Source organism: Artemia franciscana, chromosome 11 (assembly GCF_032884065.1).
Source record: "Artemia franciscana chromosome 11, ASM3288406v1, whole genome shotgun sequence".
Lineage (NCBI taxonomy): Eukaryota > Metazoa > Arthropoda > Branchiopoda > Anostraca > Artemiidae > Artemia > Artemia franciscana.
This window is the reverse complement of record NC_088873.1, coordinates 39292339-39316984: the sequence shown is the minus strand read 5'-3', so window position 1 is coordinate 39316984 and position 24646 is coordinate 39292339. Positions and strand designations below refer to the sequence as shown.

General features: G+C 34.3%; 2 protein-coding genes across 3 annotated transcripts in view; one reads left to right on the top strand and one right to left on the bottom strand.

Moving 5' to 3' along the window:
• Positions 1–2098: 2098 nt before the first annotated feature.
• Positions 2099–24559, top strand: LOC136033206 (chromosome transmission fidelity protein 8 homolog). Of its 2 annotated transcripts, none has more exons than XM_065713917.1 (4): positions 2099–2147; positions 9557–9706; positions 14522–14648; positions 24290–24559. In XM_065713917.1, the coding sequence occupies exons 2-4, from the start codon at positions 9687–9689 to the stop codon at positions 24488–24490; spliced, it is 348 nt and encodes a 115-aa protein (XP_065569989.1). In that variant the 5' UTR covers positions 2099–2147; positions 9557–9686; the 3' UTR covers positions 24491–24559. The 2 variants fall into 2 exon arrangements, with proteins under 2 accessions (XP_065569989.1, XP_065569990.1); XM_065713918.1 differs by having other exon boundaries at positions 2117–2169.
• Positions 24491–24646, bottom strand: part of LOC136033205 (NADH dehydrogenase [ubiquinone] flavoprotein 2, mitochondrial-like) — a 35345-nt gene continuing 35189 nt past the window's right edge. Inside the window, exon 7 of the mRNA XM_065713916.1 lies at positions 24491–24646. Within this exon, the coding sequence (XP_065569988.1) occupies positions 24553–24646 (94 nt within the window). The 3' untranslated portion in view covers positions 24491–24552.

Here is a 24646-nt window from a genome sequence, read left to right as displayed (position 1 = left end):
TTGACATTGACTGTTGTAGTCGTCCGTCCTCAGAGCTTTGTTTCTTCTTAGATGGCTGCTCGTCAAACAATTAAATTGTGTATTATTTTTCGGTTTAACAAAGTTTAATTAAACCCAATTCAAATTCTCTATGATAATATTGAGAAAGCCACAACGATTTTATTTTTTCAAATTTTACATGCTTAAATTGAGAGAAAAATACCTCGAGGGAAATTTAAAAATATTTATAAGAAGCGGGGAACTGAAAGTGTATTATTGAACCCTTACAACCTAGGCCATATTTGCTTGTTTTATTGCTTACTCTTTAACTTCGGTGAAAGAAAATGTAAAATAAAAAACAAAAGGTCACACCAATGCAAAAAAATTCAAATTTGGCTAGTGAATAATTTGTTTATTTTCAGAAACAGATTTTGCTTTCATAATTTAAATTGGGCCGATTCGGTGGAACTACGAAAATGCGAGGTTGGGGAATTTTGTGTTTTACCATATCCGTTCCAAAAGATTAACTTAGGTTTTTAAGAAAAGAGAGGAATAAGATTGAAATTTCGTACAAATTTTATCAAAACCTCATTTTTTTTTCCAAATTTGCTGTGCGATTTTATATTCCAATTCGGCTTTAACTATATTCAATAATTTATACGTATCACTACGAGACTTCCTTCGCAGAATTTATGAGCTGAACTACTGAATTTTGGACCTTCATTACCGTATTTTGAACTTGGTCATGAATTGTATTAAAATCTTTGACTTTGAAATTTTGTTGGAGCCACTCCATTTTTTTTTCGGATTCTATTGATTCATATTTCACCAAATCTCAAGAGGTTTGGGCTGCTGCCCCCCTCTCCCGTTGCGGGAACCCTGCCCGTTAAAATGGTAATAAAAAGCAAAATCAACTTCTGCATTAACATATATTGTGACTTCCATCTTCAAATTTTTCAAGGCTAAGGCCTTCAAACTGGGTCTAATTTAAATGCTAGAGATATTTGAAAGAAGCAGTTGCATTCTATCCCTTTCCCCCGAACAAACTGATTTCAAACGACTTCTATGTTCTGCTGAACACAAAGATCAAAAGCAACTTCACTACGGTGACACATACTGAGTTGAGATGTATGGAACAGTGATTGCTGTATTTTATTCAGTACAAAGACAGACATCATGAAAACACAACCAGGGAGGGAAGTGAACACTACTGTGTATTGAAAAGCAAAAGGTTAAGAAGTATGGAAGAACACTTGATCCAACAAACGTTTGAGTGTTGTTGCTTGCGTTGCGTTTTCTTCGCATTTACGACCATTATTACGTAGTACGGGCCTTTGGAGTTCTGAAGGGCTTAACATACTTGTTAGTTTATTGGGATTTTGACAATACGTCACTCGGGGTTTTTAAAAGATATTTGAAACTCCCCACTAATAAGAAACATTGGCTTCAGCAAGTCGCACGACACCGGCAAAAAATCTGTTGCATGCCGCCGTTTCTCATAAAAACCACATATTCTCTGCCAAAAAGAAAACCGGCGTAAAGTTGGGGTATAGCTGGAGGTATAACATTTTGTTGACATAGATGCAATTTTTTTAACGCAAAACGACTCATGGATAGCAAAGGCAAGAAAATCGCAAAATATTCACACAAAAATGGTCCACTGCAGCCAATGAAGCGCAATAACTACAATATATGTAAAAAGCATAAAAGATGGGAATAGACTAAATCAGAGTCTAAAAATAAAGGGAAATATTCGAAAGGATAGCCTGTATTACCGTAGAATAAGAATGCCTAATGAATAATACAATTCTTATCTTTTATGCTTATTTCTTTGGAAATATTCCCCCAGACATTGGGTATCAAAATCTTATGTTAAAATATACACGATCTTCACAATATTAATGAGAAAATATTAAAAATTAATGAGTCAAATATTAATGAGCAAGTTCTGATAAAATGTTTAGTTTCTCAGTTGCTTGCACCTTACGTTTCTATAAAGCTTTAAATTCAGAATAACAGGTACAATTTTTAATGGCCCATTTATTTTTTTGTCAAATGTTGCGAAAAGTTTGCATATATCGTACTAGGACAGTAGGAAATTCGTTCACTATTTGGCAACCATGTCCCGTGGCCACACTCGGTGTACTTGAGGAAAACGGCTCAGCTTGGTATATTATTTTTGATTTGAGGGTTTGATATTTTTGTTCATTTTTTGGGTATAGTGGTGTGTTTTACCTGGGATGCAGGTAAATTGGGATCCACATCACTCAATAGTATAGTGGTGTGTTTTACCTGGGATGCAGGTAATTGGGATCCACATCACTAGGCAATAGAGTAAGGTAAAATTCTAGTCCATTGACTTCTTGCTATCTTGGAAAGTTGTTGGGCTAGAGAATTGAAACTTTCAGGGATGTGTCTACAGGCTAAAGTATATCCCGGGAAGTTATTTTGAGATCCCTAACTATACCCCTTCCCGCCTCCTCTATATAATGCAGTTTTTTGTGCATTACAGCTTATATTTTGGTCAAATTTGATACTATATTACTATTAAAAGTATAAATCCTTGCTTACCTTAGAAAAATTCCACTTTTCAATGTTTTTTAAGCTACTATATTCCATAATTAGTTCACCACCATTGAAAAACAATTATTATCTTTTATGGTATAGTTCAAAATGTAATGTAGGCATTTAAACGCATCCTGTTTGAAACATCTTATCTTTAAATGGCTTTTGACAGGGGTAATACAGATAAGACTTTGAACTTTTAAGGGGCTTCTCACTCAAAATTATGATTCGTTGCTACAATTGGGTAAGGTTATTATGTTATATTAATTTGAAAAAATTAGAAAGATGTATTTGTAACTTACAAATGGGTGATCAGATCTTAATGAAGTTTGATATTTAGAAGGATATTGTGTCTCAAAGCTCTTATTTTAAATCCTGACCGGATCTGGTGACATTGGGGTGGGGGAACCTAAAATCATGGAAAACACTTAGATTGGAGGGGTCAGGATGAAACTTGGTGGGACAAATAAGCAGAAGTCTTACCAATCTCTCTCTCTCTCTCTCTCTCTCTCTCTCTCTCTCTCTCTCTCTCTCTCTCAAGTTGAAGAAACTTTTCATACTTATTTTTTCATTGTTCTTTAAAAAAATTCTAAGAAATCCTGCACCCCCTTCATGGAAATCACTTATCAGAGCTTTATAACCCTTCATCAGGCTAAAATATACTTGGAGTCCAGACATTGAAATATAGCATTATCTTATAAATACTAGAGAGAAAACAGACATAATTTCAACAAAAAGTGGAAACAACACATTTTTTTTTTGAATAAATGAAACTTTGAATAATGATTTATTCCTCCCAGCAGTTTAAACTTGCCCTGCATATTCTTGGAACTGCCTCATAGTCCCCCTCTAGATTTTTTTATATTTTCATTGAAAATGCCTTTATTTGTGTTTTCTTTGAAAAAGAACAACAAATTCCCCCCCCCCCTGCTATATTTTCAAAACGCATTTTGCACCTCTTAAATTGTGTTATTTGACACTGTCTTAGATGGGATCTCTCAACTCAACAAACACAAAGAAGACTTATGAACAACTTACAGATTTGTAAGCAGTCTTTAACAATATTTCCATCATTATAGATTTTCCACAACTATATTAAAAATAAGAATGCTAAATTACCTTATAACTTCATCAAAAGCTCCTTTCAGATCCTGGAAAGCTGTTCTGGCTTCCAGGGGAATTGTTATGTCACTTGTGATTACCTTTCCATGTGTCATCTGGTATTTAAAAGAGTAAGTAATGTGAAGTTCAAATATTGAGAAGACTGTTTGTTTTAATGAGAATGTAAATATGTGGGCGGTTGTGAGAAAGAGAGAGAGAGAGATTGGTAAGACTTCTGCTTATTTGTCCCACCAAGTTTCATCCCGACCCCTCCAATCTAAGCGTTTTCCATGATTTTAAGTTCCCCCACCCCAAACTCCCCCAATGTCACCAGATCCAGTCAGGATTTAAAATAAGAGCTTTGAGACACAATATCCTTCTAAATATCAAACTTCATTAAGATTTGATCACCCATTTGTAAGTTACAAATACATCTTTCTAATTTTTTCCAATTAATATAACATAATAACCTTACCCAATTGTAGCAATGAATCATAATTTTGAGTGAGAAGCCCCTTAAAAGTTCAAAGTCTTATCTGTATTACCCCTGTCAAAAGCCATTTAAAGATAAGATGTTTCAAACAGGATGCGTTTAAATGCCTACATTACATTTTGAACTATACCACAAAAGATAATAATTGTTTTTCAATGGTGGTGAATTAATTATGGAATATAGTAGCTTAAAAAACATTGAAAAGTGGAATTTTTCTAAGGTAAGCAAGGATTTGCACTTTTAATAGTAATATAGGATCAAATTTGACCAAAATATAAGCTGTAATGCACAAAAAAACTGCATTATATAGAGGAGGGGAGAAGGGGTATAGTTAGGGACCTCAAAATAACTTCCCGGGATATACTTTAGCCTGTAGACACATCCCTGAAAGTTTCAATTCTCTAGCCCAACAACTTTCCAAGATAGCAAGAAGTCAATGGACTAGAATTTTACTGAAGCATTGAAACGTGAGCACTTTGAATTTGAACTGAGCAAAGATAAAAAGAGAGTCACAGTATTTCTTTCAACTGAATCTGCTGTAGCAAAAGCATTGATAGCAAAAGCATTGACAATTAAGAAAATAGGTGAAACAGAAGTCCAAGCAGAGGAATTTAAGCCCAGATGTCAAGGAGTAATAATAGGAACACCTAAAGAAATCACTGAAGAAGAGATTAAAAGTGATCTTGAATCTGAGTCTAATGCTAATGTGAAATCTGTAAAAAGATTTAATAGAGAAACAAAACAATTAGAAGATACCCTATCAATTTGTATTACATTTGAAAATAATCTTTTGCCCTTAGCTCTATGGCTATATGATAGGAAAAGAGAAGTTCAAGGATACCAAAGGCCTATTATCCAGTGCTTCAAGTGTCAAAAGTATGGACACATGTAGGCACAATGCTGGGCACCACAACCAGTTTGTCTCAGATGTGCAGGTCCTCACCAGTCAAAAGATTGTGAACTTAAGAGAGTAACATTAAAAGAAGAAAAATTCCAAAAGTATAGCTGTGTAAATTGTAGGGGTAACAATTCTTCTACTTCTGGATTGTGTAGGGTAGAGATCAAAATAAAAATATTTTAAGATTATCTCAAGAAAAAAATATTGGCTTTAATATGGCTTCCAAAGCATATAGATCCTATGCAGATGCATTAAATAAGAAAAAGGCCATAGAGATCAATGAACAAAACAAAATCCAAAAAGACATTCTAACAAAGCTAGTGATTTCCAGAAGTGGTTGACTTGAGGGGCTTGGAATTACAAGAAAGGGTCCAGAAGTTATGCTCTCTTATGAAAACATTATTCAATTAGAAACTAGAATCTAGTGAAATTCTAAAGCTAATCAACATAAGCCCTTGAATGAGAATTTTATCATTCAATGCTCAATCAGTCAAAAGAGTTAAAAAGGACTTAATTGAGAACTTTGCAAAGAAAAAAGAAAATGGTATTATCTGCCTACAAGAAACATGGCTGACAAGCAGAGATACATGTTTAATGAAAGATTTTCACATAATTAGAAAGGATTGAGAAGAAGGTGGAAGAGGCAGATTGATTACAGCCATCAAAAAGACAGTGTACCATCAGGTATTAAATTTTGGATCATTAGTAAATCAGAAGGTAGAAGAGTTGTTGTGTAGAGTTTATAGATATAGAGAACCAGCACTGATGTTAGCCAATGTGTATAACCCAGAAGGAAACAATATGGATTTGGAGATGGTTTTTTAATTTAGAAAAAAATGCTGTAAAACCAACAGAAGAGTTTTTAATAGTTGGGGATTTTAATGCCCACTCTGATATTTGGTGTGGTTGTGGAAATAAAAATGGTAGTGGAAATGCATTGAAGAAAATCCTAGAAGGACAAGATGAAATAATTCTTTTGACACCATATGGGTTACCCACTAGGGCAAATCCACACAGGGGTTTATATTCAACAATTGATTTAGCCCGTGCATGTGGTAGAATGGCAACTAAGACAGCTGTCACATCAGAAATAAATAGTGACCTCATCAGTGACCACTTTCCTGTAATTGTGGATAATGAAGGCAGAATTGATAGCCCAAATATTGATAACCAGCCAAGGTTCATATTCAAAAAAGCTAATTGGAAAGAGTACAGAACAAGTCTAGGATCTATTGAACTGGAGAAAGAACTCAATTCTTTTCACAACATAGAGGACAAAATTTGTAAATTCCAGCAATCTTCTGCTGGAGACAGTAGAAAAAATCATCCCACAGAGCAAAAAAGGGAAGACTAGTCACAAAGAACCTATATGGTGGAATACTGAATATGAATATACCAAGAAAGCAATGAATAGGGCAGCAAACAACTATGGAAAAATCCCATCTACAGAGAACTACATTAAACTAAAGCAAGCTAAAGCAAAATTTGTAAGAGCCACAAGTGATGCTTGAAGTGCTTCATGGACAAAGTTTGTAGAGAGTTTAAATTTTAGAGATTCATATGGGAAAGTCTACAAATTTATAAAAAGAATGGGATAGAAATAGTAGAAATAGGAAGTAGAAATAGCCCTCCAAATCCAAACACCCCAGTGCAATTTAATGGAGAGCTAATATTTGATGACAAGAAAAAAGCTGAAGCAGGAGTTAGGCACCTAAGTCAGACCATAGGCAAAGAGGATCCATTTATAAAGACAGTCCTTTGCTCTAAAGTATTTGCTAAAGCAAGAAAACTTGCAGAGGAGGAAAGTAATGAACCATACAATTCGCCTTTCACAGATGTAGAACTAGAAATTGTGTTAAATAAATTGCTAGAAACAGACCCTGGGCCTGATAGAATCCACCCAGCATTATTGAAAAATCTTCCAACTACATGGAGACAAGAACTATTAAAAATAATTAACATTTTATTGAAAGAGGGAAGATTTCCAGATTGTTGGAAAAAAGGTATAGCTTTAATGATACCAAAACCTGGTAAAAATAATTTAGTGGAAAATCACTGACCCTGCTGCCAGTTGTAGGAAAGATCTATGAAAGACTGGTCAAAAAAAGGTTGGTTGACACAGTGGAAAAAACACAAATTCTTCAGGATATTCAAAATGGATTCCGGCAAGGGAGAAGCACAACTGACAGTCTTCTAAGCATTTTGAGAGATTCATTCTATGCATTAAATAACAGGGAAGTCATGATACTTATATTTCTAGATGTTAAAGGTGCATTTGACAACATTGTTCACCAACAAATATTAAATCGACTTTTAAAAGCAAACATTCAAGGCACACTGATGAATTTTTCAATAGAATATATGTCTGGCAAAGAAGTTGCTGTACTTGTTGGAGAATCAACATCAGAAAACAATGTTCAAATTAAAAGAGGAGTTCCACAGGGAAGCGTCCTTGGTCCTGATTATTACAAGATATGTGAACATGACATTCCTATTAAGGATGATGCATGCAATGGCTGTTATTTTGCTGATGACAATAAGACTTGGACTGTCCAGGATACTTTAGAGGAAGCTGAAAAAGAAGCCCAACAAATACTTTTCCAAATAGAAACATGGGCAAGTACTCTAGATATAATATTTGAACTATTCAAAGCAAAAGCCATGTTAATAACACAAAGGAGAAATATCAGACAACCTGTTTTGAAATTTTATGGAGAAAATATAGAAATAGTAAAAGAATATAAAGCCCTAGGGATAATACTGGACTGTAAGATGAGATTTACCAAACATATAGAAAATCTGAAAATATCATGCCTTAAAAAGATAAATCTTATGAAAATGATGGCAGGGGGAGGTATGGAGCTAACCCAGCAGTAATGAGATAATTTTATATCAAGTATATATCAAGTATATACAACCGAAAATTGAATATGGGGCCACTATATATGGCAGTGCAAATGAAGGTCAGCTAAATAAGCTAGAAGTTATACAAAACACAGCTATAAGGATTGTTTTTGGTGCAAAACATACCACACCAATTCCATTCTTATTAATTGAATCTGGTATAGAAAAACTGTCAACAAGGAGAAATGTACTATTACTTAAATATATTCAAAAACTATGGACAGCAGATAAAAATCATCCAATCAAGAAACATATTGTCAAGCATGGGCTATTCCATATCATGAACCCAAATAAACTAAGGAAACATCTAAACCCATTTGAGAAAGCAGAAGCACTGATGAGAGTAGAAGGCTTGAATTTCTCTATTACTAGAATGTTGCAATATAAGAAACCCATAGAAACCCCACCATGGCTTTGGATGCAAATACCCTGTACCATAGAAAAAATACAAAAAAATGAAAGAAATCCACTATACACAAAAATGGAATTTAACAAACTTATCACAGAAAAATTTCAAAATTTCTGTCTAATATATACTGATGGATCCAAAGTAGAAGGAAAGAAAGTGGGAGCTTCATCTTTTCTTCCTTGGAAGGACTTAGTGGCATCCAGATCTCTAGGACAATACTCAACAGTCTTTGAAGCAGAAATTGAAGCAATTTAGATAGCACTAGATTTAATCCAAAAGACCACAATAAAGGACAAAGAAGAAAGAAAATTTGCTATTTGTAGTGACTCAAAAGCTGCTATACTGAGCTTAAAACATTTTGCTTCAAACCAAAACCAAGAAGTCAGCATTTGTTACAACACACTTTTCCAATTGCTCCAAGATGGATATGAAATTCAGCTTGTATGGACACCAGCACATGGAGGTATACAAGGCAACGAAATGGCTGATAAACATGCAAAAATAGCAGCAGCACAACCCCTTGATTGTGTAGAGGGAAATGAATATAAGGAATTGAGAGCAATCAGAGGAGGATTGAGAAAAAGAAGATTTGGACTTTTGAAGGATTTAATCCATGGTCAGCTTGTAGCCCAGAAAAAACATACCCACTTTGATAGTAAAATCTATAGTATGTTGAAAAAGAGAAATTGTAATTTGTTATTCCGTTTTCGATCAGGTCATATAAGTACTAATGCTAGACTATTTAGGATTGGGAAAATTGATAGCCCTGCTTGTAAAGCTTGTAATTTGCAGAATGAGACTGTACATCACTATCTAATTGAGTGTCCTGTTTATGAGAGACTTAGAAAGGATATGAGAATTTTATGCCAAAGAGAAAAGCTAGGCAGTCTCAATGTTAGTCTTATGCTTGGGATAGGGATCAATGATGATGTTATAAGACTAGAAATGATGATGATGTTTTTGAATTTTGTGAAATTAAGTGGCAGAATGGATGATTTTAGCTAGGATTTTACATGATTTTAATTATATATATAAAAAAAGAAAAAAAAGGGAAGGATTATTTTGATATGTTCTAGTATTAGGGAATAAATATTGAAGAGGGTGGGCAGGAATTTATTTGCTTGTTGTGTGTTATATATGTATTATTGTATAAAAAAAAAGAAAAAAAAGAGGACTGAGAGAAAAGAGATTATGAAGTTTGTTTCAGATTACCGCAACAAGAAACAAAGAGAAAAGTGTGGAACAAGGAAAATCGTCTCAACAGAAGCTGGATTCTAGAGGAGACGTTAATAATCAACAACAACAACAACACAGTCTTGGTCCCATAAAGGCTCAAAATGCAGATATTCTTAAAAAGGTATAGTATAAAATACAGGATGAAAGGCTGTCTTGAAAAGTTGGCTAGCTGAGTTGGGAAATTAAAATTTTCTTGAATCAAGTCAAAAAATAAATTTGAATCCTGGATGGCCTTTTCAAGCACTTGTGCATGTTCTTTTCATATTTCTTAGGCTCAAAACTGCTTAAAAAGAGATCCTAATTTGCCCTGTGGTGGTGCAGTGGGTTTGACATTAGCTTGGTAATACAGGACCCAGAGATTGAATCATGCTGCAGGAATGCACTGCAGGGCCAACGCAGGGACCTTAGTAGTCAAGAAGCGTCGTTAATCCAAAACAACATACAATAGATCCTGATTTAAGCTTAGAATTGGGACTGTTGAGAAGGAAACATGTCAAGGGAAAATTGTCTTGGTAACAATTTAGAATTAGGGCTATTGATAAGGAATCATGTCAAGAAAACAATTCTTAGTAAAATTCTGGACAAGCAGCTTTTTCCATCTTGGAAAGTGGTTAAGCTAGGAACATGAAATTTTCAGGGATGGATTTATAGACTAAAGTAGGCTAACTTTCAAAATAGAAGAACTGTCATAGGAAGAAAGGCTATTTTGAACTATCTACCTCCACTCCTTCTCCCTCTAGACTGCACTGACAATTGATGACATGTAAAGACCTTTGTTTTACAAAAGTGAATCCTTGCAAAATAGATATTCTGCTTAAATGAAGCACTAGCAGATTATTTCCACCTTCACAACTTTTTTTTAGGCATAATCCCAGTTTATGAGGTTTCAAAGATCTGTAAACACATTCTTCAATTAAAAAAAAATAATACAATTTAAATTCCTGCTCAGTTAACAGGAATTACATTTTCTAAGCCAAAATCAGAGAAAAAGAAACCAAAAACTAAGGTTAATGTTATTTTGTCAAAATTCCAATAGGTAGAGACAATTCAAATAGAAAAATTTCTAAGACATAGAAATCAGAAGAGGTTAACATCCCAATAAGAGAACCTCCATGCAGAATGACCTTTGGGTACTTTCCCAGTGGGCAACTTTGTGGAGGCTTGAATTCAATGTAAATAAATGTTGAACAGTTTAATTTGACAAGAAAAATGAGAAATGGCTTTATCATATGATAGAGATTGACATATCAAGACAGACTATCATCTTGTCTGAAGCAGAGAGATAGACTTGGGGGACATGGTTGATAAAGAATTAAAATTCACTACGCAAACACAGACAGCTGTAGCCAAAGCACTCCAAACCCTTGGCATTATAATAAGAACAATCACTAGTAGGTCACCATGTGGTGATGACTAAGTTATATAAGGCATGTGTCAGGCCTAATTTAGAGTTTGGCATGTGTGTTGCTAGCCTCCTCAACAAAGATGACCAGCAGGAGTTAGACTCAGCTCAGAGATGGGCTGTAAAAGTAATTGATGGATACAAATGCTTAAACTACTCATCCTGTCTGAAGAAACTGAAACTCCTCACTCTTGTCTACAGATATAAAAGGTGTGATATTTATTATGACACATAAGCTTCTGAATTCTACCTCTCCGTCAAGTAAGCCATTTCAATTGACCAATCAACCAGAACTAGGGGGCATAGTAAGAAACTATGTCAGAAGAGAGCTGCCACTAGACTGTATAATAGTTTTTTCACTAACGGAATAATGATGCTCACCCAAGAAGCAGTCACTGCCCCAGTGCTGCTGCCTTTAAGAGCCATTAATGTGGAATGGTCATTGAAGCCATGGCAAACTGAGTGGGATGCCATTGAGATGTTCAACCATTGTCATCACTAACCAACAATTCTTCAGGATTTAATCCTTATTTTGCTGGACAATGCAATCTAAGGTATTTAAGGAATGCAGTTTGACCAAGCAGGTAGCAGCCTCCAATTAAATTATCTTTGTTGGCTACTTTTCTTGTGGGATAATGGAGGATTCCAGAGTGAATATATACAGAGTTGAAGGGTCCGAGTGACTTGTAAGTACTACTTGCATAGTTCATGGCTTCCTTGTGCATTTTTACTTGGTTTTCTGCCACAGTCTGTTCATATAGAAAATTGCAATGGAATTCTTCTTCTAACATAATATTTTTTTTTTTCTTCACGCACTTTCATTTTTGACTTGTTCTGATTCTCACTGTCTTCTAACTGCACAGTTCTTTGTTCTTCACTGTAATTTTTTACACTTTCAGATACTTGCTTCTGTGTGTCTGCTAACCCTACAATTGTTTGGTCTTCACTTCTATTTTTTGACATGTTCTAATTCCTACTGTTGCTTGTCATTTTTGCTGCTGATTATCCTATAACTACACATTTCTTTGTTCTTTTTGACATATATCTTCTAACCATACAATCCTCTGATCTTCATTTCGATTTGTTCTAATCCTCATTGTTGCATGTCTTGTTACTCAATATTACTTATTCTTCTTCACTTTTGTTTTTGCGTTGTTGTGATTCTTGCTGCCACTTATCTTTTAACTGCATATTTTTATGTTCTTCAGTTTAGTTTTTGAATTTTGGTTTTACTAATATTCTTGCTACATATTTGTTTGATCTTTATTTTTGTTTATCATTGTTTCAGACCCTACTGCCTTAGCTGCTTGGATTGGTCTCGTTAGTTTTGATTTTCTAGGTTGTTCATTATCTCCCATGCATTACATTTCTCAAGTTGTTCTCTTGATCTTGTCTCAAGAATTGATTGGACATGAAGAGCCCATAGGTGAGAGCATTGTCATTAAAATAAATGGAAGTACATTGATCCAATGGAAATATAACCAGAGAGGTCTCTCAACCAGGCTTAGGTATTTGGATGGAACATGAGGGTCAGCAAAAAAAAAATTCTCTCATGGGAGGTGACATGAGACATAAATTACACTCTGGAAAGGTGTTTTCAAGCTTATATCTCTGCTCTTTCCTTATTCCAAAGTCTTGGAAAGTTATGCCTTTCATGATAGCCTAAAGTGATCAGTTAATTCGTGATGCTATTTTATGAATTATTTCATGAAACTCAATATAGGAAGCCAATTTGTCTTTTAGCAAAATAGCAGCGAAATGTTTGGTAAATTCTTATTTAACAGCTTTTTACTACTTTGGAAAGTTGCTGATGCATTTTTCTTTGTTAGATTTTGAAAATTACTACACTTTAGCTAGATCAAATAGTATTATCTTAGGTACAACCACATTTCAGATACAGAGAAAGTAAAAAATAGCTTTCTGGATAAAATTTCTTTGATAACTTTAAAAAATGTTGTGGTAAGCTGAATAAGATTTTCAGAAATCACCTTAGATATAAATTCCTGATAATTGTTGAAAGTTTCATTCACTAAGTTCAACTACTTTTTTTTATGTCTAAAATTAATAAAAACCTGCAAATAAAACTTTCAGGAAGCAACATAGATATGATATCCTAAAAATCTCTTGACTTTTATTGACTTAGTTAAGCTGCATATCTCTAAAATATTGAAGATAGTTTGCTGTTCTAATTTATGCTCTGTTTATTTCTTTTATTATTCCTTTATTTTTTATTTTTAGTCCAATCCCTCCATTGTAGTTCAGTTTTGGCAGCCTACATATTTAGCTCCCTATCCAGTGTATTATTTAGACTGATCTGTGTATTATCATAGATACTTATTGATCTTACCCCTCCCTTCTCTCAGCATTATGATTGTTTTATGCATATATCTAACTTCCAATAATGATTCATTTTGCATTCAGTGACTCTGGCTTATTTTATTATTTTTTAATTTTTAAAAGTGGTTTTACCTTTATACCTTATTTATTCTTTATGTTTTTTTTACATATTTCACTTTACTGTTTTTTTTAATGTAATTTTGTGGTTTTCTTGTGAAAATAAAAATTGTTGTTTCATATTTTTTTTTTCCAAGGTTTGTCTCACACCAGGTTTCCAAGGTTTGGTTTTGTACCATTGTTCTTTTGATGTGTTTATTCTCTTGTTATATCTTGTTACACTGCTCACTTTCTTGTTACACTAAAATCATTTGAAATATGATTAATGGGCCTCCTGAATATACTGATTTATGATAATTTTAAGATTGAAAAATCTGTAAAAAAAAAGAAATGACCAGCTTTGTTCAGAGCTTGAAATAAACATTTTGTAATTCCGATATCCAAATAAAAATATCAAGGGATTTTTCAACCAAGTTTGCAATTATTGGTTCTGCAAGAAAGAGAAAGTCCCAGTGAAACATGTGACCTACAATAAAAAGACAAAAACAAAAAACAATGCATATGTTTTAGAGAATCCCTTAAGACATGAAATTTACTTCAAGAACTCTGCCCTTGTGAAAGATTCAGCACCACTCCTCTTCAGAGTTCAACTGCAAGGACACTGATAGGGATGGGCTTAGGGACTCAATTGCTCTAGGAGACTAGAAATATATAGAAAGTATAAATTGTACCTTTCAGAAAAGTTATGATACCTTTCTTACCAAAAAGATAAGCTTTTCAAATTTTAGCCCCTCCCCAGGAAATATGTATGCAGGTTCTCTTGTTTGGCTGTGTTGCACCTTTGAACAGCAGTAACAAACGAAAATGCCCATTATTCCTCTACATTTTGGCTACTCTTTAACATGTTTTTTTTTAGAAGTGGGGTGGGCGAGATTGTATTTTACTGTAAGTGACAAGGCTTTATCCAGAACGTAATCATTTTTCTCCTTCCTTGGTCCTCTACCTTCATATTTAATAACATTCTTTTCCATAGAATTCGTAATGGTTTTCCCAAATTCAGGCTCTGAAATTTTCATGGAATTTTAAGCAGTTCTTAAATTATGGATTATTATTGTATTTATTAACTTTCTGCAATTTCAGCAAAATTTGCAAGGATAAAGAAGATCCTGAAGAATGGGCTTTGATTGAACTCCAAGGCGATCTCAATTCACGCAGTGATGAACCAATCTCTGGAAAACATATTGGAGATCTTCACTATACCAAAGATGTATGCTTTTCATTACTTCTGAATTTGAAAGAAGCTGCTTTTATTTCTCAGAGAAACATCTGAAGATTAGTAAACCACGATATTATGGTGATACTGAGTAGGGTTTTTTCTTAATCTACTTAGAAATTGCTTTGAATTGAGAAAAAAAAATGGAAACAGAGCTAGCCGAAAAAGGGAAAAAATCCAGTAGACAGATTTTTTTTTTATTTCAAGAAAGTATTGAAATTTTTCTTTGCTGGTAGCTTATTTATTCTGAAAAATTTGCTAATACTATGTAAAAGAACAACAATACAAGCTACAAATATAAACAGTAAAAACTGTGTGACTGTTTTACAAAAAAAAGAAAAACAAATGCCAAACTATAGCCCTTGTCAATAGCAACCAATTTAAATTAAAAAAAAAAAAAAAAAAAAATTCACATGCTTGACTGCACAGAAGAAGGGATGGGAAAAAAGATTGTCCCCAAAACTGAAAATTCAACATTTTAATATTTAAGACCCTCCCCCCCAAAAAATATCTTAAAGAAAATAAAAAAGAATGCCCATTCAAATAAAATTTTTAAATTAAATTTTCTTTTTCAAAACAAATGACATAAATCTTAAAAACCATGGGTGTGTAACCAGTAGGTAGAAAAAAGAACAAGATTAATGAAATAAATGTTTTGCCTGTATACAGCAAGGCGTCCACAACACTGAAAAGCGAACGAATTTAAACTAAAAAATTTAAAAAAAAGGAAACAATGAAGATCAAAAGAGAATAAAAAGAAAATTTCAAACCAATATGCACAACAACTTTGTCAAATAAAAACTACTGAAGTAGAATAAACAATCAATGACCTTATCTTGATCAACTTAAAAATGATAGGAAAACGCGATAAAACCGACCAAATAATTACAAAGACATTGAAGTGAGTTGTATATATTATTATATGTATTTGCCAAATTGACTCCAGTCTGGTAGCCTTTTTTAGATATGCCCTTAAAGATAGTAATAGTAAAATACTTGTTGGTCCTTCATTCAAACCTTTGGGCTTTGCCCTAAGCCTTATTTGATTTACTTCATTAGTTAACTAACAAGTAGTTTTGCCGTTTTTTTTCGAATTTATAGTTACCTTTGAACATTTAACTAAAAAGTTGACTACGAAATTACTGTTAAGAATTCTTCATTCTTAGATATCAACAAAGAATTTGCGGCAAGAAATTCGAACTCGATAACTCATGCTTGGCTCTTGCAAAATATGATATTTCGCTTAGGGTTTTCAAGATTGAATGATGTAGCTATTTATTAACTAACAAGCTAGCTAGTTAACTAACAAGTAGTTTTGCCGTTTTTTTTTCGAATTTATAGTTACCTTTGAACATTTAACTAAAAAGTTGACTACGAAATTACTGTTAAGAATTCTTCATTCTTAGATATCAACAAAGAATTTGCGGCAAGAAATTCGAACTCGATAACTCATGCTTGGCTCTTGCAAAATATGATATTTCGCTTAGGGTTTTCAAGATTGAATGATGTAGCTATTTATTAAAATCGCTCCCTCAGAGGCTGTATTTTTAATGCAGGAGTTTACTATTTTTCTTGTAAAACGAAACAAGAGGTGAAAATTTTTCACAAAATGTTTGATTTTTTGTTAGCCTAGATGATTTTGGGCTACTTTATTGTTTTGACTGTCTTAGGTTTCACCTTCCTGTACCCGATTAAATTAAAAACAAACCAAGTTTTTTCATGGAAAGTAAAGAGCAAAGTTGAAACTTAAAACGAACAAAAATTATTACTTCCCAGCCTATCTAACATATATCAATAAAACTGATGATATTTCCCTATGTATGTACTAATGTAGGATTACTGAAAACTATCGCTTTACTGAAAACATAAATCCAAGTAGAAAAAACAAGAATATTGATTTAGGAGACAAAAGTAAATACGTAGCCTCACAACAACAAACTAATCTATATCTCTTTTCATAGTCTTACAGGAGCTGTGATATCAGTAACTTTCAGTATACAATTAAAGTCATCTTAAAAATTTAGACATAAAAATAGTGTGTTTAAATTCATTAAACAGTACAAAATTAATTGGTGCAAAATAATTCATTAAACAATTACAAAATAATGGATTGATTTATCAGATAACATCTTAGTTTCACCTAGTATTACTCGAAATGAAGAACATATCAACCATAACATGAACTCTGGAAATCCAGTCTAAAAAAAACAGAGAATTTCAAATTGTGGTACAAATTCTAAAGCGAGTCTGTAGTCTTAATATTAATAAGGTTCCTTCATTTCAAACTTGTCTACAGAAAAAAGAAGACAAATCATTAAATGTCCTTTTCAGATCCAAAATGAGAATCAATCTTTGAGCTGAGCTCAATGTGCAGAAGTGATGCCAAATTAAACGAAAAGAAAAATACATAAAGTAACAATCTAGAAATGCTTTACTTTTGTACTGATGAAAGTGTTCTTAAATGGTTTACATTTACCATACCAAAACTTCTATATTGTTTTGTGTTTTCAGTAAAGGACTAGTTTTGTGTAATCCTGCAAACACAGAAATATCACCAGTTAATTTATTTGCACTAGTTTTATTGATATATGTTAGATGGTTTTAGGTGTTGTATATTTGTACATAATACATATGTGCATAAGGGGGGGGGTAGGATAGTTTGAAGTCAGAAAACAATTCTTAGTTCATAATATGCAGAATAATCATACCTAAGACACCTTGCATGTAGACCCGCTATACTTTACCCACCCCCTCCCCACTAATGTGCAAATATATAGCCCAAATATGTTTCTAAAGTAACGAAGAAACTAACAAAAAAACCGGTTTGTTCTCGAGTTTTAAACATCGTAAACTTGAGTGATTAGCGTATAGTAAACAAGTACCGGAATTTTTCACGGATAAAGAACCGGACAGAAATCATTGTACGGACATGGAGAACGAACAGAAATTATTGCGAATATGAAAATTTCTTTAGTTGTAAACTTTGAAATTTAGTTTCTCTAAAAATTTCGCCAAAACTAAGATAAGCCTGCATAATTCACCGCATCCACGAAAAAAGGTCAGTTTTCTTTAGTACATCTTTACATTTTTTATTACTATAGGGCTTGTTTTTCAGATTTCTCTGTCATTTTCACTTGATTTGAGAAAATTGGCTCTAGCTTTGACCCCTCCCCCCTCACCGGATTTCGACAAAATCACGCCATTCGTTTTTGCTATGGACTTAGTGATCTACTAAGAATGTTGTTGCAAACCATGAACTGGATGACCTCTAATCTCTTTTGAATCAAAATGCTAGAGACAATACCTTCCCGGGACATGGTTAAAAAAAAATGAATACATAACATTTACAAAAAAAAGTGAAATTATCTGAAAACGATCATCAAATAGTCGCTAGCATCGCTACCGCGATGCTATCAGCATTCTAATGCTGATTTTAAATATATAAGTTTCATCAAATTTAGTCTTAAAACTTAGAACGAACAGAAATTACTTCGTATATGAAAGGGGCTGCTTCCTCATCAACGCCCCGCTCTTATCGCTAAAGTTTTTTACTGTTAAAAAGTAGAGTTAAGAGAAGGAGTCAAACTTTAGCGTAAAGAGTGGGGCGTTGATGAGGAAGCAGCCCCTTTCATATACAAAGTAATTTCTGTTTGATGTAAGTTTTAATGTCGCTCTTTACTTTCCGTTAAAAAACATAGTTTTTTTTTAATTTAATCTAAAATAAAACCAAGTAGGAATCAAACGCAATACTGTACTACCAGCCAAGCCTTTAATAATCTAATTGGATGCATGGGTGTTTGTACCTTAATTGCGTAGCTTATTAAGGCGGCTTGGACGTGGAACATACAGGATGAGTTCTTGCAAACCTCAAGGTAAGGGTTTTGGACCAATTATTACAATGATGATATCGTTTTATACTTTCAAGGTTTTCTATTCCAGAAGTGACACCAAAAGTGTTGTTTTTACTGCTATATCACCCTTACGTATGGTGGAATTGATAAATATCACGTAGATATGAGCAATAGCTTTCAAAGGAGCAATTAAACGTCACTCTAAAAAGTCCTGGTAGGCCACTAGCCCCAGCTTTTCCACTTGAGATATGGCACCAAAAGTGTCATTTGCTAAATGTTGATGGAGGAATTTATAGGAAGGACGGAGAAATGAGCAATATCCTTTATATGGGCTATTATAAATCTGTCTAAGATACCTGCGATACCAATACACCCATATCAATACGCATCGTGTCAATACAGCGTACAGCCCTTTTCCCAGGGACTATGGAGGGTCATATCACCACCGAAACCATAGATAGTCGACTTTTGAACTATTTTGAACAAAATGGCCAATCTTTTCGGTCACTTAAAAAGGCACTAGAAAACTTAAATTCCGCTCAAATGAGCTATTAAAAGTGTCTCTATGATGTTCTGGTAATTTGCTAGCCCTGGTGGAAAAAAAAGAATAAAAAAAAGAGACACATCAGTGCTACACGGATGCAAAAAACTGATTTTCCTTGCTGTTCAAGGTGGAGGATTGTAATTGTCCTATCGAAGGTTTTCGACCATGCTGATTCCAATGGTGCACTTTTTATTTCAATCTGACGCCATTTTCAGTGGGTCTCAGGCTCTTTTTCGAAACCCACATAAATTTCTTTTCGCAATAACCTTTTGCTTCTAAGAATAACCGAAACAATAGTTACCATTCCTGATTCAGTGTCAGATAATATGAAAAAAACTTCGTTTTCTTAAAGAGTTAAAGAGGCTGCGTCCCAAAGTCGAACCTTAAAAGGTACAGGAATTAGGAGAGGCAGTTGGGGGTCTGCCGCCCCCAAAACCCCCCGCTTTTAAAGACTCTTTTGTACAGGTTTTTTGTTGTGGGGGGCTGCCGCCCCCCTAACCCCCCGCTCTTGGCTTCGGAAAGGCCCTCTTTTAATTAACAAAACAAAAAACCTGTACAAAAGAGTCTTTAAAAGCGGGGGGTTTGGGGGGGCGGCAGCCCCCCCAACTGCCTCTCCTAATTCCTGTACGTTTTAAGGTTCGACTTTGGGACGCAGCCTCTTTAACTCTTTAAGAAAACGAAGTTTTTTCATATTATTTCTGTACGTTTTTCTACAATCCATGGTGGATGTAATTTAATAATAGTTTTCCATGTATATTTTCTCGCTTTCTGTATCAATAAATTCAAACTGACAAAATTATCTAATTTTGATAATTTTAATAGTTTAGCAGCTTAATTAAAAATTTAGCAGCTAGTGGTTTTTACCCACCCGCCTCCGGTTTATGGGCCCAGTGCGCTTCCGCTGCGCCAAGCTGCTGTTATGCTTGTTATCAAACAAGTTATTACAATAGAAAATTTCACCAACGGCTTCAATTAGGAAATCAATTTAAATGGTTCTTTTAACTTGCTTCCATCAAGCCTTACCCCCGCTTCAGTATAAATTCTTGTGAACATTCCAGTATGTAATTCTGATCACATGTTTCCATGTTTATTTTCTCCCTTTCTGTATCAATAAATTCAAACTGACAAAATTACCTAATTTTACAAATTTTAAAAAATCAGCAGCTAGCGGTTTCGATCCACCGACCTCTGGGTTATGGGCCCAGCACGCTTCCGCTGCGCCAAGCTGCTGTTAGTGTAAGAATTTTTCAAACAAGTGATGTTATTACAAGAGAAAATTTTACCTTCAATGGGGAAATGGGTTTTTCTAGGCTAGAAAATCGGGGGGTTAAGATTTTCCGACGAAACTTTCCAGGAAAATTACTCGGAGAATTCCGCGTCGAATGAGTCTTCGTACACCCAGATCCGATGTCGGCTGTAACCTGTAGGCGTCTCAGAAAAAAAAACAAAAGGAGAATATGAACATTAAGTGGCTATGCGTGGTTTCTGGAAAACAGGGAAGGAGTTATCGGATCGAGCTGAAATTTCGCGGATAAGCTCCTGGGCCCTAGGGGACCTTAACTTGTGAATTTTAGCCCGATCGGACAACGTTAAAGGGGAGCTGGGGTTGACGGGTCGAAACTTTCGGCCAGATTTTTCCCATGAAGGAAAAGTCGGAGGGGGATGAAATTTGGCAGGTTTCTTAGTTGGAGCTCGGGCTACGAAATGCATCCCTCCTCATCCCTCTGCGACCACTGGAACCGAGGATCGCTTAACATTGTCGTGGTTCGCCTCTTTAAAGAGGCACGAGTGTGCCTCCTTGATGGCAATTTTTTTCACTAGGCAGTCTCTTTTTAAACCTGTTTTCAACTTTTGTTTACTATGGGCTGTTGTTCGGTCTTTCAATAGGTTGCAGCTACCGCTGCAACCATGATGGTCAGTTTCTAATTTATTGTACAGCTCATGTTATAGCAACTTGAAATTTTCTGCCAAACTTCTTTTTGCAAAATCCCGGTGAACTCTTAGTTCACTCTCTGGTAAAGAAAACGTCAAAAGCGAAAAAGTTGACTTGTTAGTTTATCAAGTTCCGTTAAATCGATCGCAACTCTAGAATAGTGTTACCTACAACTGTATCTTGTAAAATATAATTCATTAAAACAACCCTAATATACATTTATTTTGGAGTAAATTACAGTTGGCTTTTTTCCATATCCCTTTTCCCTCTGATTCATTTTGCAATCCATTTTCTTATTTCCTTTTGCAAAGTATTTTTCTTCCATTATTTCGTTAACTAGTTATGCAAATCACAGATTTGTCATACCTGTCAACAACGCAGAAGCAACTAAGCTATTCTATCAAAGCCATCTTTTGATTCCTCAGTCAACAGTTCAACAGATATATGAAGCCAAATGGTTCAACTTGGAAAAGAGCTATTGGGTATCAGTTAGTTGATGGGCCTGGCCTGTAAAGCGTATTGCGTGTACTAATCTTCCAAGGAGACTCTTTTAGACTCAAGTTCTGTCTTTTAGAAGAAGAAGAATTTTCACCCATTGCAGCAAAATAAATAACAGAGTTAGCACAATATCCTTCCAGCCCGTTGCTTTGCATGGAAATTTGGGCTAAATTCTTTTCTTCCTGTCTTATCAGCCAAAAATCCTCAGCCAAAAAAGTCCTAATCTCCATACAAATTCAAATATACAAATTCTGTATAACTCAAGCCAATTTTGCTTGCAAGTATCGGCATTTTTTGCCCGGATGTTACTCCTTAGCCCTTCCAAGTTTTAAAGTTGTTGATAAAAACCTGTTTTGAATTGCTTTAGATAATTTCGAGTCTTCGAATCTAATGACAAACAGTTCATTTTGTTTCTAAAATATTCTGTCTCCGAATTTGCGAACTGTCAAATTCTATTGGCTTGGATGGTGTCAAAACAAACAAATAAGCTAAACCGTAACGTGAATATATCCATGCCTAAAAATAAAATTTTGCTTGTTTAGAACGGTGGGTCAAAAAATAAACTCGATCAATGCACAAAAAGTACCCATTGTTAAAAGCTCCGTTTAATTTCTTTTATAAAACAGCGTGATTGTATAGATAACCCTCCCAAATCGAGAACTTTCTTGCTAAATTATTCAACTTTGGAAACCACTTGGCATTCCATTTTCAAATTAAGAAGTTTTGGTTATTTAGCCAGGCTCATCTGTCGTTTCAAAAATCCATGACGGAAAAAATGCTTCAAACTTTCGCCTGGTTAGTTTGTTATTATTCTCCTTTTTACGCCAAAATTTATTAGGCCACTAAAATTCTAGGCCCTAATATCCAAGTAGTCAACCATTTGTCTATGCTTTCTCCTTAGTGTTGTATCTGTTGAAATTCTTTTAAAAGGAATCACCAGACGAGTTTTTAGGAACAGCATACCTTGGAAGAACATTCCAAATAGAGATATGCAACATTTAAAAAACTGTTCTTCAATTACTCAAGTGCGGGTTGTCTCCTCTTGTCCGTAATTTGACTCTACATTCTCTTCGCCTGTTCGTCGTATTGGTTTGACAAACAGCGATATAAGTAGAGGGACAAACGGTGGTAAAAGTAATGGTCTCTCTGTGCTTATAAGTTCAAAGTTCATAAAAGTACAAACAATAATACGAAGTATTATTGTCCCTGTCCTTGTCCTTTCTTAGTTTGTGCAACAAGTTTTGATCTGTCCCTTACATCTTCCTAGTAATCATAACCATGGTGAAGATGATCTTTCAAGAGGGCAAAATTCCAGTATAGTAATAAGTCGTAAATACCCCATCTTGGCTGTGCAATGTTGTGTTTATAATTTTATGGAAGGGCAATTTTTTCTTTTTACTTAAATTTTCACCCGAGTGAAAAATAAACTATGCTATTTTAGTTATAAGAAAACTAAAAGTAAAAGAAATTTTTAGTAAGTAATGAGTTTTACCTTCTTTACATACATTTCATTACAATAAATATTAATTGTAATGGTTTATGTTAACATAGTTTATGGTGCTTCAGCATAATATTATAATTAGATTTCCTCGAATACAGCTTATTGTGGTAATATTATTAATGGTAATGGTTTATGGGTAACATGGTTTATGGTGCTTCAGCATAATATTACAAATAGATTTCCTCGAATACAGCTTGGGTATAATCGCTACGAGGTAAAGGTTGCTGATGACAGGTTAAAGAAACGCCAAAATCAGTTTTGAAAAGTCAGTTCTTTCAGAGTGAAATTATGACTGTTGGGAATATTTTCACTACGTTTCTGAATTCAGGGTGAAAATACACTGCAACTCATATTTTCTGGAGCTTCGGTTACTATTCAGCATTGTTGCGCCATTCTTACAGTTCGTTACCACAAACTGTTTGATATGTTAGCACATAAATCCAAAAACTTAAAGAATAGGACAGTATCTGCGCTTATTAGGTGTTTCATTTGCAAGTAAGAGAGGTACTTATCTATTATATAAAACACACTCTAGAAGTGAAGTTTGGTTAATGCTATTAAAAAAACAAAATATGATGAAAATAGAATATTTTATTAGCAAAATAGTGAAAGCTATAAATTGGGAATATGCTCCCAGAACGCAGTGTTACTCTTCCAAAATGTTGCTTTTCGTAGAAGTACAAAATCATGGTGTGTCCATTGTCGCAGTGTTTTGTTCTGGGAAACAACCCCTTATCCCGGAAAAATATGAAAATTTAAATTCGGAAAAATTAGAAAAAATGAGGTATAACTTGGACAAAATAACTTTGACGACAAGTGATATGCTGAGAGTGGTTTTGCCGAATCTGTTCTTCCAAAATACGAGAAAAACGAGTTTGACAATTTTGACATTTATATCTTAGAATCGGCTGTAGCTAGAGCGCTGACGTCTTACAGCAATGTCAATTAGACCATTGGAAAGAGAATTTTTTGTCACACAACATAGCGTTTCTGAATCTGTTTCTCCAAAAATGAAAAAATAAACGAGTTAAAATTTTGCAATTTGTATCTCAGAATCGGCCGTATCTAGAGCGCTGACGTCTTGCAGCAATACCAATTAGACCATTCGAAAGAATTTTTTTTTTTTTTTTTTACACAACTTGGCCTTTGTAGCTCAGTTTCGATAAAAACTGTTATTTTCGGCTAAACTAATCTCAACAGACGAAGTGTTAACCAAGACTTGACATTACAAGCAGAAAACATTTGAAAAAAGTGATTATTTTCAATTTCAATCTATTTTCATAACTTTCCTATATATGTTCTTTTCAGGGTACACCTATCCTAATCATCGGGCACCATATAATGTATGGAAAAATACAGGACCTGGAAAAACCTTTAGTATTGGCAACAAAGCAGACAAACACAGTCAAAACATCGAAGATAGAATACACCATTTATGCTATTATAAGGAGAAAACTTTTGTTTAAAACAAGGCCGAAGCCTATAATTAGTAATGCGTTAACAAGATAATTAAATTGTATTTCTTTATTTTTATACATTTTTACAACAATTATTCAAGAATATAATTTTTCTTATAAATCCGACCTTACTTTGAATCCAGGACCTGTAGGAGGTGTTGTCAAAGTAGTCAAACCAGTCAAGGGCTCGCAAGCGTATCTTCCACTT

Excerpts from the sequence above, each read along its gene's own strand:
- LOC136033206 (XM_065713917.1), top strand. The coding sequence starts at position 9,687 with ATGCAGATATTCTTAAAAAG. Across the intron at positions 9,707-14,521 it reads ATGCAGATATTCTTAAAAAG|CAAAATTTGCAAGGATAAAG; the intron begins GTATAGTATAAA and ends CTGCAATTTCAG. Across the intron at positions 14,649-24,289 it reads ATCTTCACTATACCAAAGAT|GGTACACCTATCCTAATCAT; the intron begins GTATGCTTTTCA and ends TGTTCTTTTCAG.